At 38.2% G+C, this 18,208-nt stretch overlaps 1 protein-coding gene across 4 annotated transcripts in view; it reads left to right on the plus strand.

The window, feature by feature from the left end:
* Window positions 1-18,208, plus strand: part of LOC111157289 (WD repeat domain 44) — an 87,825-nt gene that overhangs the window by 24,498 nt on the left and 45,119 nt on the right. For 2 of the 4 annotated variants that reach the window (XM_022518594.1, XM_022518595.1), the window contains exons 2-3: window positions 5,791-5,824; window positions 12,550-12,624. In XM_022518594.1, the coding sequence (XP_022374302.1) occupies window positions 5,791-5,824; window positions 12,550-12,624 (109 nt within the window). Of the gene's footprint in view, window positions 1-5,790; window positions 5,825-12,549; window positions 12,625-15,107; window positions 15,159-18,208 lie in introns of all 4 variants that reach the window. The other 2 variants (XM_022518593.1, XM_022518596.1) reach the window with 2 other exon arrangements.

Raw genomic sequence — 18,208 nt, forward strand, 5'->3', positions numbered from 1 at the left:
TGAAATTGTGCTGAAGGTATGTATAGGCTATCGCTGGATCAGGTCAGAGTTTATAAAAGAAAAATAACTCCTGTACTGTCTTGCACAATCACCAAGGCAATGTTTTGAAGCCATGTAAATTTAAAAAATAATGACTATCGTGCAGACGTTAAAATGAATTGTTCTAAACACAAATATCCTAGTTGCAAAAGGAAAACTATAATTAAAATGCTAAATGGATAGGGACTTAGAGAAGCCATCTGTCACATGTTATTTTATATACAAACATGAACTTTGTTAGTGTAAGCTCCACATAGCGAGTACATGAAAATAACTTTCTTATACAAAACAGAATATAATGAGGGGCGCCTGGGTGGCTCAGTACATTAAGTATCTGCCTTTGGCTCAGGTCATGATCCAGGGGTCCTAGGATGAAGCCCGGTGCTAGACTCCCTGCTCAGCAGTGAGTTTGCTTCTCCCTCCTCCTCTCCCTCTGTGATCTCGCTCACTCTCACTTTCTCTCAAATAAATTCTTTTTAAAAAGGGTTTAATGACTTGAGATACTCTCTCTGTATTGAGAATTACTGAAGTTCTAGTTTGATAATTTTATTTGTATTCAAAACCCAAGTGGAAGCCACAGTAAAAATAATTTTAATGCTTGATCTGTAAGCCCTGTGGGGTTTTTTTTAGTAGAATACCAGTAATTTTTTTTTTTACAACAGCCTTTATTATAAAGCTGTTTTAGAAATTGCTTGTTTTTCATGTTTAAATTTAATAGTGTCATTGGTAGATACTGTCTTCAATTTCAGAAACTTGCAAACTCAAAGATTTTCTTTGTAACTAGTATTATTAGTATGTTTGAAGTTTTACTTATGCTATTAGGTAGTCAAGGAAGTTTAGCTTTTATGTTTTTGTTCAACTTCATAAGAAGCACATTTATTATTTAAATTAAACTTTGTCAATCAGATATTTAAATATGTTGAAAATATTTCATTAAAAAATACCCTGTTGGGGCACCTGAGTGGCTCAGTCAGTTAAGCATCTGCCTTTGGCTCAGGTCATGATCTCAGGGTCCCGGGATTGAGGCCTGCATCAGATTCTCTACTCAGTGGGGCCTGCTTCTCCCTCTCCCCCTGCCTGCCACTCCGCGTACTTGTGCTCTATCTCTGTGTCAAATGAATAAAAAAATCTTTGAAAAAAATAAAAATAAATAAAATTACCCTATGATAAAACTTTTCAAATGAAAAAATGAACTTTTGAAGCTCTCATTTTGGTTTGTTAGGTTTTATTTAAGTAGGGGTATACCACCAATACATAAATATGTCTACCTATTTGGAGTTTGGTTTGCTTTGGTTTTTTTAAGCAGGCTCCATACCCAGTGTGGGGTTTGGATTCAGGACTCAAAGACTGAAAGTCCTTTGCTCTACCGACCAAGTCAGCCAGGCGCCCCACTTTAGAATTTCTTTAAGATTTCACTTGTGTGGGGTGCAGTAAAAGTTATTTTATGTAGGCATTTAGACTTTTCCTGGGGAAAAAGGTACTGACCTTATCCTGTAAAAACAAGGAATCTATTTTACAATATTTAGTATCTACAAAATTTTGAAGGATTATTTTTCTAGTTAACTAGATGTATGAAGTAATACTGGCCGTTTCTGGATGTGTGTGTTGGATTATGTCAGTGTTTCCTACAGTATATCTCAAGTTTAAGGGAAATCCGAGGGTATAAAATTTAGATCATTAATCATGGTATAAATCAGCATCTTCTCTCCGAAGCTAATGAACGGTCTTAAAATTTCCTAAAATTACAGGAACTCTAAAAAAACTCCTGCTTAAAGGTCATGCAGCTGTTTGTTGGAAATACCTAAAGTAGAACTTAATTTTCTTGACCTCTAGACACCCATTTCTCCTGTCCCCAAACTTGAACATGAATAGTTTAGGCCCATAATCGCCTTGAAATAGTATAGTGTTATCTCTACTTTGAAGTTAGAGACTGAGAAACAGAGGCTGAGTTGAGCTATTGTCCAGAGATACTTAAGATTAGGGACCCTCCCTTACCTGGCCACTTCTTTGGAAATGGATTCTCTAGTACAGCTGAAAATAAGAAGTAATCACTTAAACAGTCTGACCAGTCAACAAAAGTGCCACAAAGTCCACAGTAAAATCGTGTACAAAAATTCTCATGGGGAGACCCCCACTCAGAATTTCTGGATTCTTCCTTTAGTAGATTTACAATTCCATTTTTGAAAACCTGGTTTCCCCTCTCAATGAGGATTAGAAGCAAAAATTAGAAGGGGATGGGGTGCCTGGGTGGCTTAGTTAAGTATCTGCCTTTGGCTCAGCTCATCATCCCAGGACTCCTGGGGTTAAGCTCTTCGTGGGCTCCCTGCTCCCAAGGGGGAGCCTGCCTCTCCCTCTCCCACTGCCTGCCACTCCCTGTGCTTGGACTTGCTCACTTTCTCTCTCTGTCACATAAATACATAAAATCTTTTAAAAAAATTAGAAGGGGATGGGGAGAGAAGCTTTTAAAGACAGGTACATGGCCAACTGTAAGAAGTGACCAATTAAAATGACCACTTAAATTGAAGAAAGAGATTGAAAACTGTAAAACAGACATTCCAGCCATAATAGCCTAGGGTCCTATAGTGTGAAGGCAAATAAAGTCCCTGCAAATAAGTGTCCCTGGAGGGCAGTACTATATTAAAATGTAGTGTGGTATTTGAGCATAATTACTCTAAGTCAGTAAGAAAGGCAAAATTTTATATCCTTTAAGAAGGTATTTTCAAGGGAAAGATTACTGAAATGGCAAGACTTAGCCCACGATGTGCTTATTTACAAACAGCTTTTGAAATGGAAATTCAAAAATAATTAAAATACTTTCAAAAATTTGGCACTGAAAGAGAAGCTTCATCTCTCTTGAAATATTATATATGGAATGTTTCATTATTTTATTCCCTAGTAGTGTCAAATCAATTAGGTGTTAATTGTATGTAAAAGGCAGATTAGGATTCAGAGCTTTTGACTTAATCAGTCTGGTCCAACTCAAGAAGCAGCACTAATTGCTTTTACTTCGGTGTTCATTTATAGCACCAACTAGGATATTTTCATAATCGTCATCTTAACACCTTACCCAGAAAGGAGGCAGTATTGCGAAGTATTTTAGAGAGTGGGCTCTCAGCATCAAACTGCCTGGGGTCTGATTCTGGCCCAACTATTTATTAGCAGTGCAATTTAAATGACCTCATCTGACCCAAGCCTCAAGTTTTGTTGTGTAAAATAGGGAAGGTAATAAAACTACCTCATAGGATAGTTGTGAGGACGAAAGAAGCTGGAACAAGTCAAGTCTTAGCAAGGTTTGGGGCACATGCTTAATAAATGGTGGCCATTGTTTTATTATTATTACAATGCCCCATTAGGAACACTTCCTGTGGGAATACTAAATAATGATTTACTGTTTCTTAGGGTGAAACTAATCGTCCTTTTCTCATCTTGGCACATGATACAAATCATTTTAGCTAAGATTTTATTTATTTGACAGAGATCACAAGTAGACAGAGAGGCAGGCAGAGAGGGGAGGGGAAGCAGGCTCCCCGCAGAGCAGAGAGCCCTACTTGGGGCTCGATCCCAGGACCCCGAGATCACGACCCGAGCCGAAGGCAGAGGCCCAACCCACTGAGCCACCCAGATGCCACTACTTTCACTTTTTACTAGATGCCAATGTTCTATAAATGGTTCAAAAAAATGTATCATAAAAGAATTCTGGTCTTACCTGCAGGCTACCCTGGTAAAGATAATCTTAGGCTTGATTAGCCTAGAAGAAGGTATAGTAGTCTGAAATGTTTTACTGCCTACCAAGGCCATAACAACTTCATAACATTTAAAATGTTTCAAACATGAGTGTCTTTTGTTACTAGTTTTTTGTTTAATGGCATCACAGAATGTAAGCCAGATCCCATTTTAATCACCAGCTCAATATAATCTGATTTTTTTCATAATCCCTGTTGGTAAGTGGGCTGGAGTTTGACAGCCTTTAGGGTATATTTCCTATGTTCAAAAACTGGACTCGGGCTCCCCGCTGCTGACAAACTGCCAGAGTATCTTGGAGGCACTTGCTGAAGCTCATCATTTGTGAGTTTGGATGAAGCAGTTTAAAGCTGCTAAAGAAACTCCCACTTACTGTGCGTGCCCTATGGCTCTCACTTAGTCCTTACAGAAGTTCTGTGAAATAGAGTGCTTTTGCCCTTTTACAGAGGAGATTGAGGTTTGGAGAAATTAAATGATTTGATCAAGATCACATGTAGAGTAAATGGTAGAAAAGACTATTGAAGCAGAGTCCATATGCTTGAAAGCTCTTGCTCTTTTCATTATGTCCCCTTGGCTCTCAGAAGGAAGTAATAAATTACTCTTTACAGTTTGTACATCGCTATATGTAAAGTCCTGTTAGAACCAATCTGGAATATTTCCATGTGTGTCAATAATTGGCCCATAATTTAGATCCTGTGATTCAACAGCCAGAAAGCGTTCTTTATGAAATCGGTTACATAACAGATAAATGTGGTTCCACATTCTGTGTGTATTTTTTTTTTCTTTGACAGCTAAAAAACCTGGTCAGATTTCTCAAAGTGAAGGCCATAGGGAAAGTAGATTTTCTTTTTCTTCCCTTTTCTACCTCATACGGGGCTTAAGGTTTTTTTTTTTTTAATCTTATTTCATCTTGCAGCTACACCTCTGAGGCGGGTGATTTTTTTTTTTTTCCTAATTGGCATTCAGAATATATGCCGCATAGAAATTCAAGCCCCTTCAAGGTTTTTGTTTTTATTTTTGTAATTTTGATTGCACTTAGATTGTTTTAGACATCCTCTGTGTGGAATCTTTTTTCTTTTTTTAAGATTTATTTATTTGAGAGACAGTGTGCTTGAATGGGGGGTAGAGGGAAAAGGAGAAAAGCAGACTCCCCATGGAGGGTAGAGCCGAATGTAGGGCTTGATCTCACCATCGTGAGATCAGATCAAGAGTCCAAGGCTTAACCTACTGAGCCACCCAAGCACCTCTTTTTCCCTTTTTTAAAAAATCATAATAGCCTTGGTCCTAATCACCTCTGGATAAAGAGAATTTGTTACATAGCAGTATAGGTTTGCCCGGGAAGCCAAATAATTGGGAATATATTTTTCATTTCTGGAAATTGTCCTTTGTTAACATGGAATTATATTGTCTGGGTACTACAATTACATGGTGCGCACTATTTTATATAGCTACTGGGGTTTTTGTTTGTTTGTTTTGGGTTTTGTTTTAAGATTTACTTATTTTTAGAGAGAGAGAAAATACACATGACTTGGGGAGAAGGGGTGAAGGGAGAGGGAGAGAGAGACTCTTAAGCAGGCTCCATGCCCAGCGTGGAGCCCTACTGGGGTCTTGATCTCACGAACCTGAGATCATGACCCGAGCTGAAATCAAGAGTTGGGAGCTGAACCGACTGAGCCACTGAGGCACCCATAGAAAATTTACTTTAAAGACATTTATCATGGAAGAGCACAGAATTTTATTTCCAAGGATGCTTATTATAGTGTTATACATCATAAGTACCTGGGAAGAGAAAAGGTACATACACAAATCTTTAGATTGTAGGATTATGGGTCACTTGTATTTTCTTCTCTACTTTTTTATGTTTTCTACATTTTCTATGTGCACAGAAGACATTTTTCAATCACAAACTATATAAATTTTTTTTTAATGTGGGCTTCTCTTTAATAAATGTATAGAAGTATTTCCCTTCTTGATTCCACTCTTCACCTACTTCCTTTTATTTCTGTACAGGTCTCCAGGAAAGGTTGGGATTTCAACATTAAAGGTAAGTTGTGTTTTCTCAGAGTTCTATTTCTACAAGTAGTGTACACTTCTCATTCATTTTTCTATTTTATGTAAATCTTCATTTTCTTGCTTTTGCTGTTACTTATTTTTTGGTAAATAATATTGTCCCTGTGTCCTACTGGGTTTTATTAGGTACTCTAGAAATAACAAATATTGTGCTATAAGGAAGGGACTATAAATATTTTAGATTTCCACTAATTTTGTTTTATAATTTTTAGAATAGAAGAATACTATAAAATACGTGTGTATGTTAATTGAAAAAATAATACTTGCATGACGGAAATGCAGAATAACCAAAACAATTGTATGCTTCTTATGGGCACATGCATTGGTATCATCACTCTATATAAAAATCAATCCCAGCTTTATTTCCAAGCAAAGGAGTTTGATATTGAGATATTATGCAAGTGAGAGCCATTTTAGGTCCAAGAATATCACCAAACAAAACTATTTCCATCAAACAGAATATATACTGTATGTGTATGTTTGAGTATATCTGTGTATAATGTATGTATAATTTCAAACATGCTATATATTTTTTTTAGTACCAGTGTCCCTACCTTCTATTTATACACATTGGATACTGATCTCTTTGATAAATTGTGATATGTTCATATGGCATATTCTACAGCAGCAGATATGAATGAATTGGTAATATACAGTGACATAGATGAATTTCAGCACCATAGTGTTAAGTGGGGGAAAAACAAGTCACAGTAAGATACATACAGTAAGATTCCATTTATATTAAGTTCAAAAACACGTGAAAGAATATATTCTTTAGAATGTAATGTTTAGTGATAGAAACATGGTAAAACTGTAAAGAACGGCGAGCGATGATAAACACAAAATTCAAGGTATCCGGCATCTCTGAGGGGAAAAGAATGTAATAAAAATGAAGAAGGATATGCAAGAGGTTGAAAGCTAATGGTAATGTTCTTTTTCTTAAACTGAGTGTTTAAGGTTGTTCTTCATTCCTTATATTTTTTAATAAAAGTTCTCATATTTACTCTATTTGATGAAAACAGTTTTTAAAAATAATTCCTGACGTGGTTAAAATCTGCTCAGTACAAAAAGTAGATGGTTGAAAATGGAGCTTCCCTCCCATTCCTCATCCTCCACTTCCCAGACCCCACACCCAGAGACAATTGCTGTTTATGCCTATACGTTTTAAAAGCCACTTAGCTCTAAGATATTTATAGGTTATAAGAAATAGGTTTGCGAGAAAAAAAAAAAGAAATAGGTATGCGAAATTTACTTTATCTCAGTAATTATAGATTGTGCTTAACTTGAATAAAATTAGATAGAAAATGTACATATTTAGTAAAAAAAAAGTTGGTTGGTGTTCTTTTTTACTTTTTATTTTGAAATAATTACAGATTACAAGAAGCTGCGAACAGAGTACAGAGGACTTCTGTCTATCTGTCATGCATTTCACCCAGTGGTTTTATCTTAATTATAGTACCATATCAAAATCAGAAATTTGACATTGGTACAACAGGAGTGTATGGTTTTGCTTCAGTTTATTACATGTATATATTTGTGTAACTACCACAAGGTGCAGATCTATTTCATCACCACAAAGATCTCCCTTGTGCCACCCTTTTATAAAGTCACACCTGCCCCCTCCCTCACATCATCCCTAACCCCAGGCAGCCACTAAGCTGTTTTCCATTCCGGTAATCTTGTCATTTGAGAATATCCTATAAATGCAATTATATAGTGTGTGACCTTTTGAGACTGGCTCAAAGGATTGTGAGCCAAATTGTTGCTTGTATCAACAGTTTATTCCTTTTTATTAAATAGTAGTCTATGGTATGAATGTACTCAGACTATTGAGTGCATATCATGTATAACAGTGTATCTATTGGTATTAAGCAGTCCAAAGAAAGATTTGGTATAGTCCTGATTTTTTTCTGATTTTACGGTCTCACAGAAGAGGGATGTATATGAGGTATTAGTGTTTGTAGAATAGAGTACACTTTAAGTGCTCCAAGCAGTTTGGAAGAGGAAGGGGGAGATAGAACAGGAGAGAGCATGGGTACCTGGAATAGCAGAGAAAAGTTTCAGGGAGGAGGTAGAACTTGGGCTGGCTTTGAAAATTGGGAGAGAACTGCATAGGCAGATAGAGAAAAATTGGGAAAGCATTGTATGTTAGGCAATAGTATAAAGCTCATTAGTATGCAAAAGTATAGAATTTGCTGGGAGCATTGAAAAACTGGTGTGACCTATATAAATGTTTCAGCAGTGAAATGATGGAAAAATAAAGTGGGGCCAGATTTTGATGAACCTCAAATGTCAGTTTAAGAACTCTGGGCTTTGGGACACCTGGGTGGCTCAGTTGGTTAAGCTTCCAACATTTGGTTTCTCTTCAGGTGATGATTGAGCCAGGGCTCTGTATGGAGTCAACTTGTCCCTTTCTCCCCTACCCCCCAGTTTCCGATGAATAAATAAAATGCTTAAAAAAAACTCTTGGCTTTAAAATTTTGAAGCAAGACATTTAAAAGTCAATTTTTATATGTCTTAACAGTTGTGCTCTTCAGAGTTTTTTGGCTGGGGGACTTAGCAAAAGATTAAATGGTGGAAGGGTGGGAGATAGTTTGGAGGAAAGAGACTAAGTGCAGAGAGAGCTGTTAAGAGAGAGGCATTTAGAATGTTAAGACTTGAGACTTGGACAAAGGAATTGTGTTGATAGGAATTGATGGATGGACATGACCACTATTTTAAGAATTATTTCTTGGTTGTTTTTCTTTTTTACTCTTCGCAGCAAAAGAGAGTAGAGGTCATGTCTCTAAATAAAATGGTTTTTTATTTTGTTTTTTATTTATTTATTTTTTATTTTTTATTTTTTTTTAAGATTTTATTTATCTGACAGAGAGGGACACAGCCAGAGAGGGACACAAGCAGGGGCAGTGGGAGAAGGAGAAGCAGGCTTCCTGCCGAGCAGAGAGCCCGAAGTGGGGCTCAAACCCAGGACCCTGGGATCATGACCTGAGCCGAAGGCAGAGGCTTAACGACTGAGCCACCCAGGCGCGCCTAAAATATTTTTTAAAATTTCACTTTTGGGGCATGTAACTGCTTCATTCGGAAGAACATGCGACTCTTGGCTTGATCTGAGAGTCATGAGTTGGAGCCCCACATTGGGGGTAAAGGTTAACAAAAAATAAAAACAATAAATAAACTTTAAAAAAGTAAATAAGTAAATACATAAAATTTTACTTCAGTCACTGTTAATAGCTTCCCCTTCCTCACCAGTAAGAACTAGAAGTGACCTGAAGTTTTTAGTGACTGACATTTTTAGCTTACTGTTCTTTAGTAGATAATAATGAAAATCTCCTAGAGTGTAGATTACTTTTTTTTAAGATCTTATTTATTTGGGGCTCCTGGGTGGCTCAGTGGGTTAAAACCTCTGCCTTCGGCTCAGGTCATGATCTCAGGGTCCTGGGATCAAGTTCCGCATCGGGCTCTCTGCTCGGCGGGGAGCCTGCTTCCCCCCACCCTTCTCTCTCTGCCTGCCTCTCTGCCTACTTGTGATCTCTGTCTGTCAAATAAATAAATAAAATCTTTTTTAAAAAGATTTTATTTATTTGACAGAGCACAAGGACGGGGAGCAGCGGAGGGAGAGGGAGAAGCAGGCTCTCTGCTGAGCTGGGAGTCAGATGCAGGACTTGATTCCTGGACCCCGGGATCATGACCTGAGCCCAAGCAGACACTTAACTGACTGAGCCACCCAGGCACCCCAGGTATAGATTACTTTTGTACAAATTATTGGTTAAAATGATTAGTCTTTTATTGGATGTGCTTATTAAAATTAAAAGCTCAAACTGTAGAACTGAGTACTGTGAGGAGGGTACAAGTGGCTTTCTAATATCCAACAGAGGTGGAGGGAAACAGTGGACTGAGTTGCTAGACACTGAATGATCCTACCATACCTCTTTTTTTTTTTAAGGTTTTATTTATTTATTTGAGAAAGAGAGCATGATCAGGGTGGGAGGGTGGATGGGGGGAAGGGACAAAGTTTGAGGGAGAAGCAGACTCCCTGAGCAGGGAGCGGGATGCAGGACTCAGTCTCAAGGCCTTGAGATTATGACCTGAGCTGAAGGCAGATGCTTAACCAGCTGAGCCACCACCCACGCACCACCCCTCCCCCAACTGTACCTCTTAAGGAAATCTATTCCTGAGGTTGTGATAGGTATGGGTTAGAGCAATGGCCTGATGGTGGGAAGCTGGGATTTGGTAGGCCTTGTGCTTTAGTAATGCAGCAGCCCATCTTCCGAAGGAGGTAATAAATGAGGAGTGTCTGAAGTTCTAGTTGGTGTTGGTTGTCTGCAGACACACTCTTGGCTTCCATTGCTTTACCTCCACAGCCTGATCAAGGTGCTAGGGGAAAGACATGGACCTTAGACATACCTGAGAGAGAATCACAGATGACTCTATATGTGCTAGATCAGGTTTTACTAAGAAACCTTCTGATGAACTTCTCTAGAGATTAGATCCTCTGGTAGGTCCATATCACTCCATTAAACTTGTGACTTAACCACAGTTTACCTTATAGAGGTTGATACCTTTCAAAGGTTCAAAGTTCAGGAGAGTTTTGTTAAAGCTAGATAAAATAGAAGTCTAACCACTGCTTGGCAGTTTTGATCAGTGTGACAATGTTAATCTGTGATGGTTGTAAGTACTTAATTCAAACAAATTAAATTGAGGCACAGGAATTATTAGTGTGTATGTTTGCTAGGTTTAATTTAGGGAACATACCCATGGAATTAATTTTGTATAGTGCTTCTGATTTTCCTACTGGTGAACAGTTATTGGAGGATAATTGTATAAATATACTTAATTCGTAAGATAGTTGAAGGTGGTTCTCTAATATGCATTAACTGTACTGGATGACCATCAGCCTTTCAAATATTCTCTGTCCTTCATCTTGTCAAGATTATCATACTAATTGGTTTTGATTAGAGTTCTTTTTCTTTTAGTTTAAAACCAGAATTTGATTAAAGATATATAAACTTAAGGTATGTGTATTTACTGAAGAAATGCCAGAGCCATGCATTATTCAGCATTCATTTAGCAAATGATTACTTTTCCTGGCACTGCTTTAGGTACTGGGTACATAGTGGTAGACAGAACAAAGCCCCTGCTCTCATGGAGCTTACATTCTAACGGGGCAGGGAAGAGACAAAAAAAATAAGCAAGTCAACAGGGTCGTTTCAGATGGGGATAAGTACGATGAAGAAGTGGAAAATATAGATAATGTGATAGAAAGTTAAGCAGGTAAGGATATTTTAAGGTGGTAGGGGAAGGTTTTTCTAATGTGATAACACTTGAGCTGTCACTCTAAGGTGGTAAAAAACCATCCAGTTGGCCACAGTGTGATTGTGGGGTTATGGTGGACAAGGGAGGTGAGAAATAAAGAAGGTGTCAAAGATGTAGGCCTTCATGGGTTGTGGTAGAGTTAGGATTTTTTTTAACCTGACACTTTAAACTCCATGAAACAACTTTTCAGCTTGTAGATATCGGAAATCCTACAGAAATGTCTATTAACGCATTAAATCTTCAGCATTATGTTGATCTGGAGTAATTTTATCACATCACCTATCATGATCATATCCTAATACTTGTATAAGTGCTACCTTCATGCGTACATCGTTATGTGCCTTAGGTTGCTTATCTGTCAAAAATGGTTATTGTGACCTTCTCTGACTCAATCATGTGTGCCAAAAATTATGAAAAGTTTTTTTTCTCAGTATCATTAATAGCATTCAAATTGCTATACTTCTGTAAACATAATGACATTTTAGAATGGAGACAAATAGTATGTTTACATTTGCAAATGTGTAATTGTCTTATTTTACCAGAATTTTTTTTTCCAGCAGAAAAGCCGTATCCATTTCTACGTTGTCTAACCTCCCAAATATATATATATATGTACGTATGTGTATATGAATGTATACGTAGATATATATGTATTTTTGGTGGGTTTAATTTTCATCTGTTACTGTTTGGAGGACTTTATTTAACTTCTGTTGTCTTGATTCCTTTCATCTAAAGCATGTAGCATTTTTAAGAAAACTATTCTCTGAATGTGTTTTTTTTACATTATGTACTTTTATATTTATGCATATTTATGGAGCAATACTCTGGGAAAAATAGGAATTCTGATTCTTGCTTTAAATCCTTCATCTTTTAAGCTACAGAGGTACTCAGTAGTTTTTACCTTCCTGTATGGTTCTTAATGTTAAAAAGATGGGCACATTTATAGGAAAATAACTTATTGCCATAGAAATCCGAAAATTGGGCGCCTGGGTGGCTCAGTGGGTTAAGCCTCTCCCTTTGGCTCAGGTCATGATCTCAGGGTCCTGGGATGGAATCCTGCATGGGGCTCTCTGCTCAGCGGGGAGCCTGCTTCCTTCTCTCTCTCTCTCTGCCTGCCTCTCTGCCTGCTTGTGATCTCTCTCTGTCAAATAAATAAAATCTTAAAAAAAAAAGAAATACCAAAAATTGCTGACTAGTAGTAACCTTATACAAATCACATTTTCCTGCTTAGCATAAAATATCTGGGCATCTTCCTCAGACAAACATCTAAGCCCTTTAGGAAAGGCCTTTGCTTTATTAATGCTGTGTTTTCTAATTTGTACCCATCTTAAGCAGAATTTTAAAGAAGTCATCATTTGATCTGTTTTTCTTTTCTTTTTAATATAGGAAACTGAGAACACTGCACACCAAGTTGGAAATGAGTCTCCTGTGCAAGAATTCAAACAAGATGTGTCTAAAAAGGTTGGTAAGATATAATGCCAGTATTAGTTTAACAGATGTCCTATGTACATGTTGTATTTAAAGTGGAAAATTTTCTATATCATTTGAGTATAGTGCCGTGTACTTGGCAGATGTTCAGTAAATGTTCCTTGAATCTTGAGTCTGAGATTGAAGACACATCAGGCTTTTTAGAGGTCATTTCATAAGCAAACTAGTCTATCATTGTTCCTTTAGACAATATTTTGAAAAATGTTTTGTAATGTATTTTTATTTTTTATGCTCTATTCTATGCTTTATTTTTTATGTTTTTATAGAATAAGCTGTAGCTATTCTTGAAGTTACTACCAAGAGTTAAAAAGGTTTTGAAAAGCTCCGTGCAGCAAATTCTGATGTCTTTAGGCGCTAGAGGTTACAAGAAGTCATTACTCTGATAATGCCTTTGATACCTTTTAAAGAATTGATGCTTTAGAGCTTTAGAGTTCGGTTTACTAGAAGAGACTGAGCACAAGATAACAATTTTGACAACGGGTAGTTCATAGAATCAGGAGAAAACCTGAGGAGAAAGGATGCCGTGTGTTCATTCAGTTACACTGCTTGTGAGTACTTTCTGGGCCTCTGGCCCCACGTTAGCCAGTGGGTTTTTGGAGACCAGCAACATTTAATCAAATTAACTGTGGCAGACAGAATGGCAGGCAGAGGCAGAGGGAGAAGCGGGCTCCCCGCCGAGCAAGGAGCCCATTGTGGGACTAGATCCCAGGACGCTGGGATCATGACCTGGGCCGAAGTCAGCTGCTTAACCAACTGAGCCACCCAGGCGTCCCCAGAATTTATAAATTTAATGAACTCTATATTTTAAGTGTTATTTTATTTTATTTATTAGAGAGGGAGAAAGAGTGGGGAGGAGCAGAGAGAGAGAGAGAATCTTAAGCAGACTCCATGCCCAGCATGGAGCCCAATTCCACAACCCTGAGATCATGATCTGGGCCAAAATCAAGAGTCAGATGCTGAGGAATGCCTGAGTGGCTCAGTCAGTTGAGCGTCTGCCTTCAGGTCAGGGTCATGATGCCAGGGTCCTGGGATCGAGTCCCACAACAGGCACCTTTCTTGCCAGGGGGCCTGCTTCTCCTGTGTGCCATTCCTCTTGCTGTCCTCTCTCTGTGGCCCTCTCTGACAAATAAATAAATAAAATCTTAAAAAAAAAAAAAAAGAGTCTGATGCTGAACCAACTGAGAGACCCAGGTGCCCCATTGGACTCCATATTTTAATATTGATCAGCTTTTTTCCTTTAAAAGGAATTTTGGGGGGAGAAATGGTATTGTGTATCAGCATAAATAAGACAACAAAACTAATACCAATTTTTTTCTTTTTAGATCAGAAGTTGCCCACAGTTCTACACTATAACAAACAGTGGTCTTAATTTTTCAGCATTCCTTTCAGCATTCCTCTCACCCATTTGCATGCATTTTTGTTTTTTTTGGTTTTCTTTGCCTAATAATAGTGTAGATAGAATTCTGTATTTTACTTTTTCCTCTTACCATTATTAGTTTTCATCATATTTCTACACAATTTCAATATTCAATTTTCATTTGATAATGTCAGTTTCTATCTAATGTATTACAAGGCATCTAGCCATTTTTATTGTTGAAAACTTGAAATGTTTCTATTTTTTCCACTAGAGTTCTTCTTTTCCTTTTTAAGAATTTTTTCTTAGGATAAATAATAGTGTCCAAAAAAGGTGATTTTTAAGGAGACTTTAGAAACTGAAAAAATAGTAAACATTATGGAACAGTTGAGTGAAGCTTAAGGCTAAGTCTCACTTTAAGTTCTAGTCTTTTCAGTTAAGTATCACATCTGAATGATAAAGGCTGTGGGAATATACATTGCTCCAGGGAGGACACAGTCCCTGTCCCCAGGAGCTTATTATGTTTTAGTAGAGGCAATTAGTTAAACAAAACTGAATGTAAAGTGTTCGTATAAACTTACAAACTGTAATAAGAACAGAAAGGGAGATTTAACTTCCTGCTTGAGGATAGGAATGGGGAAGACCTCATGGAGGAAGTAACATCTGAGCTGGTTCTTGATGAATGGGTAAGATTTGCACAGGCAGGGGTGAGAGTTGAAAGGCATAACCAAAGGCATGGAGAAGAGAAAATGAGCAGAATGGTTGCAGATGAGACTAGAGCCCCAAGTTAGGGCCAAACTGTGGGAATGCCTCTTATATCATTCTAAAACATCTGGTTTTATAGTCACTGGAAAATCAGTTTTTTGAAGCAGGGGGGTGTTGTGGAGCTGACAGTTGCTTTAGCATGTTTATCTCTATGTTGGTATCTTTTTTTAAATTTCATTTGTCATTATGCTCATTATGCCTTTATTAAATATAAACAACAAAACAATTTTGGGACTGACTACAGCACCATTTGCCATAGAGATCCTTTTAGTTTAAAGAAAGTACATTTTGGAAGTATGTCCAGGGGAGAATATGATAATTCTTTTGTAATACAAAGGGTGAAGTGATGGAGTTCGTATCACAGAAGATGAGAAGGGAAGATAAGAGGGTATGTCCCCTGTTAGTGTGTCTTTTTTTCTCTTCTATTTTTTTAAATTAACATATAATGTATTATTTGTTTCAGGGGCACAGGTGTGTGATTTATCAGTCTTACACAATACACAGAACTCACCACTACACAAACACTCCCCAATGTCCATCATCCAGCCACCCCATCCCCCTTCACCCCCTTCTGCTCCAGCAACCCTCAGTTTGTTTCCTGAGATTAGGGTTTGTCTCCCTCTCTGGTTTGGTCTTGCTTCATTTTCCCTTCCCTTCCCCTGTGATCCTCTGTCTTGTTTCTCAAATTCTTCATATCAGCGAGATCGTATGATAATTGTCGTTCGCTGATTGACTTATTTCACTTAGCATAATAACCTCTAGTTCCATCCACATCTTGCAAATGGCAAAAGTTCATTTCTTTTTTGATGGCTGCATAATATTCATGTGTGTGTGTGTGTGTGTGTACATATATATATACACATGCATGCATACACACACCACATTTTCTTTATCCATTGATCTGTCGATAGAATTCTAGGTTCTTTCCAGTTTGGCTATTGTGGACATTGCTGTTATAAACCTTGGGGTGCACATGCCCCTTCGCGTCACTATGTTTGTATCTTTGGAGTAAATACTCAGTAGTGCAATTGCTGGGTCGTAGAGTAGCTCTATTTTCAACTTTCTGAGGAAGCTCCGTGCTGTTTTCCAGAGTGGCTGCACCAGCTGGGATTCCCACCAACAGTGTTGCATCCTCACCAACATCTGCTATTTCCTGACTTGTTAATTTTAGCCATTCTGACTGGTGTGAGGTGGCATCTCATTGAGGTTTTGATTTGTATTTCCCTGATACCGAGTGATGCTGAGCACTTTTTCATGTGTCTGTTGGCCATTTGGATGTCTTCTTTGCAGAAATGTCTGTTCATGCCTTCTGCCCATTTCTTGATGGGATTATTTGTTCTTTGGGTGTTGAGTTTGATAAGTTCTTTATAGATTTTGGATACTAGCCCTTTTTATCCAATATGTCGCTTGCACATGTCTTCTCCCATTCTGTCAGTTGTCTTTAGGTTTTGTTGACTATTTCCTTTGCTGTGCAAAAACTTTTGATCTTGGTGAAGTCCCAATCTATGTTGGTCTTGATTCTCACTGTTCTTTTGGTCTTTCCCTGCCTGCTACCTCCTGAAACCCGGAAAATAAAAATTACAGGGTTAGGTACTACACGTAGGTGCCATGAGGGCTTGTCAAGAGGGGGAAAATATGGGCCTTGTGTTTCAAAAGCTAATATCTGCTATGGAGAAAATATTTATATAGAGCTAGCCCATATACTACTTTGTGTTTATATTATAGTTCATACTGTAGTGAATGGTAAGACTGATAGAAGTTTAGTGAAGGGATAAGGGATTGGGGAAGACTTACAGTTTTTAACCTCATTTTAACCCCTCTTCTGGCATTAGCCTTTCCGTTATGCATTTCAGACCTTTACAGTCACTTCATGCTCACTGCGCCCACATGTATCCTGTTCGCTTTCAGCAGATAACCTTGTTTCTGACTGCACGAAGACATTAGAGACTAAGAAGCCTGAATTTACACTGTTTCTGCTCTCACTTCCCTTACCTGCAAATTCGTTTTCATCTTTTGCCTCTTTTTCAAGTTTGAGAATTTAGTATTTTTTTTTTCTGTCCAAAGTAGCATGGTATAATATAAAAAACACTGGATTTTTGGGGAAAACCTGGATTTCAGATTTGACTTTGTAGTTTACTAGCTGTAGGACCTTGGACAAAATTTTTTTTCTTGGACAAAATTCTTAATGCCTTTACCTCAGATTCTTGTTTCTATAGAAGGGAGATAATCTAGCTGTCTCAAGGCCTGCGTGATGATTAAATAGAAAATATGTGTGCAGGCCTAATACACAATAGACCCTCTTTCTTTTGTTCTCCAGGACTTTGCTATCTTACTTTCCATTGGCTCCTTCCTCTCAGCTTGTGAAAATGCTGGGTCACTTTCTTACAACCTCTTCCATTTATAGTCAAGCCTTTTGAAAACATGGGTTGTGCTGGCTATCTCTGTTTTGTCACCTCTTACTCATTCTTAAACCCACTGGCTTCTGTTATCACTGAGGTACTCAGTGCTCAGTAACCACCTAATTGACAAAGTAGGTGGACCCTAGTTAATATTCCTGTGTTAAAAGTGTGATCAGGGGCGCCTGGGTGGCTCAGTGGGCTGGACCTCTGCCTTCGGCTCGGGTCATGATCCCAAGGTCCTGGGATCGAGCCCTGTATCGGGCTCTCTGTTCGGTGGGGAGCCTGCTTCCCCCTCTCTCTCTCTCTCTCTGCCTGCCTCCCTGCCTGCTTGTGATCTCTCTCTGTCAAATAAATAAATAAAATCTTTAAAAAATAAATTTAAAAAATTTTAAAAAAAAAGTGTGATCAAAACTAAGATAAGGGGCACCTGGGTGGCTCAGTTGGTTAAGTGACTGCTTTCCACTCAGGTGGCCCTGGGATCCAGCCCCATGTTGGGCTCCCTGCTCAGTGGGGAGCCTGCTTCTCCTTCTCCCTCTCCCTCTCTCTCTGCCTGCCACTCTACCGCCACCCCCCCCCCCAGCTTATGTTCTTTCTCTCTCTTGGATAAATCTTTTTTTAAAAAAAGACTAAGGTAAAAATTTGAAGGTTGAGAAAAATCATTATGTGGACTATGCTAAGAAATCAGAGAGGAATATTATTAAGCAGCAGTTATGTCCGGTTCAAGTCAGCAAGAATTTGTGGTAAGCGAGATCAGGATGGCTCTGTGATACGTTCTGCTAACTTTCTGGAGCCAAGGAATTGAGAAAGCAGAAGTCATCCATAGTTGGGCATGGTGGAAATATAAGTGGACTGGGAGATTTTATGTGGTAATAATGACAGTACTGGGTAGAAAATATCTTTTCTTTTAAATGTTGGTAGAACATATAGAAAACCCATCTGTAATTTTCAGCTACAGAGAAGAAATAAAACAGGAAAGGCCAAGATGAGCTGAGTGTTTGAACTCTTTTCGTGGTCCTGCCATTTCTCTGAATAGTGCAGT

The sequence above is a fragment of the Enhydra lutris genome, unplaced genomic scaffold (genome assembly GCF_002288905.1).
Source record: "Enhydra lutris kenyoni isolate GAN:26980312 unplaced genomic scaffold, ASM228890v2 scaffoldscaffold53, whole genome shotgun sequence".
Taxonomy (NCBI): Eukaryota; Metazoa; Chordata; class Mammalia; order Carnivora; family Mustelidae; genus Enhydra; species Enhydra lutris.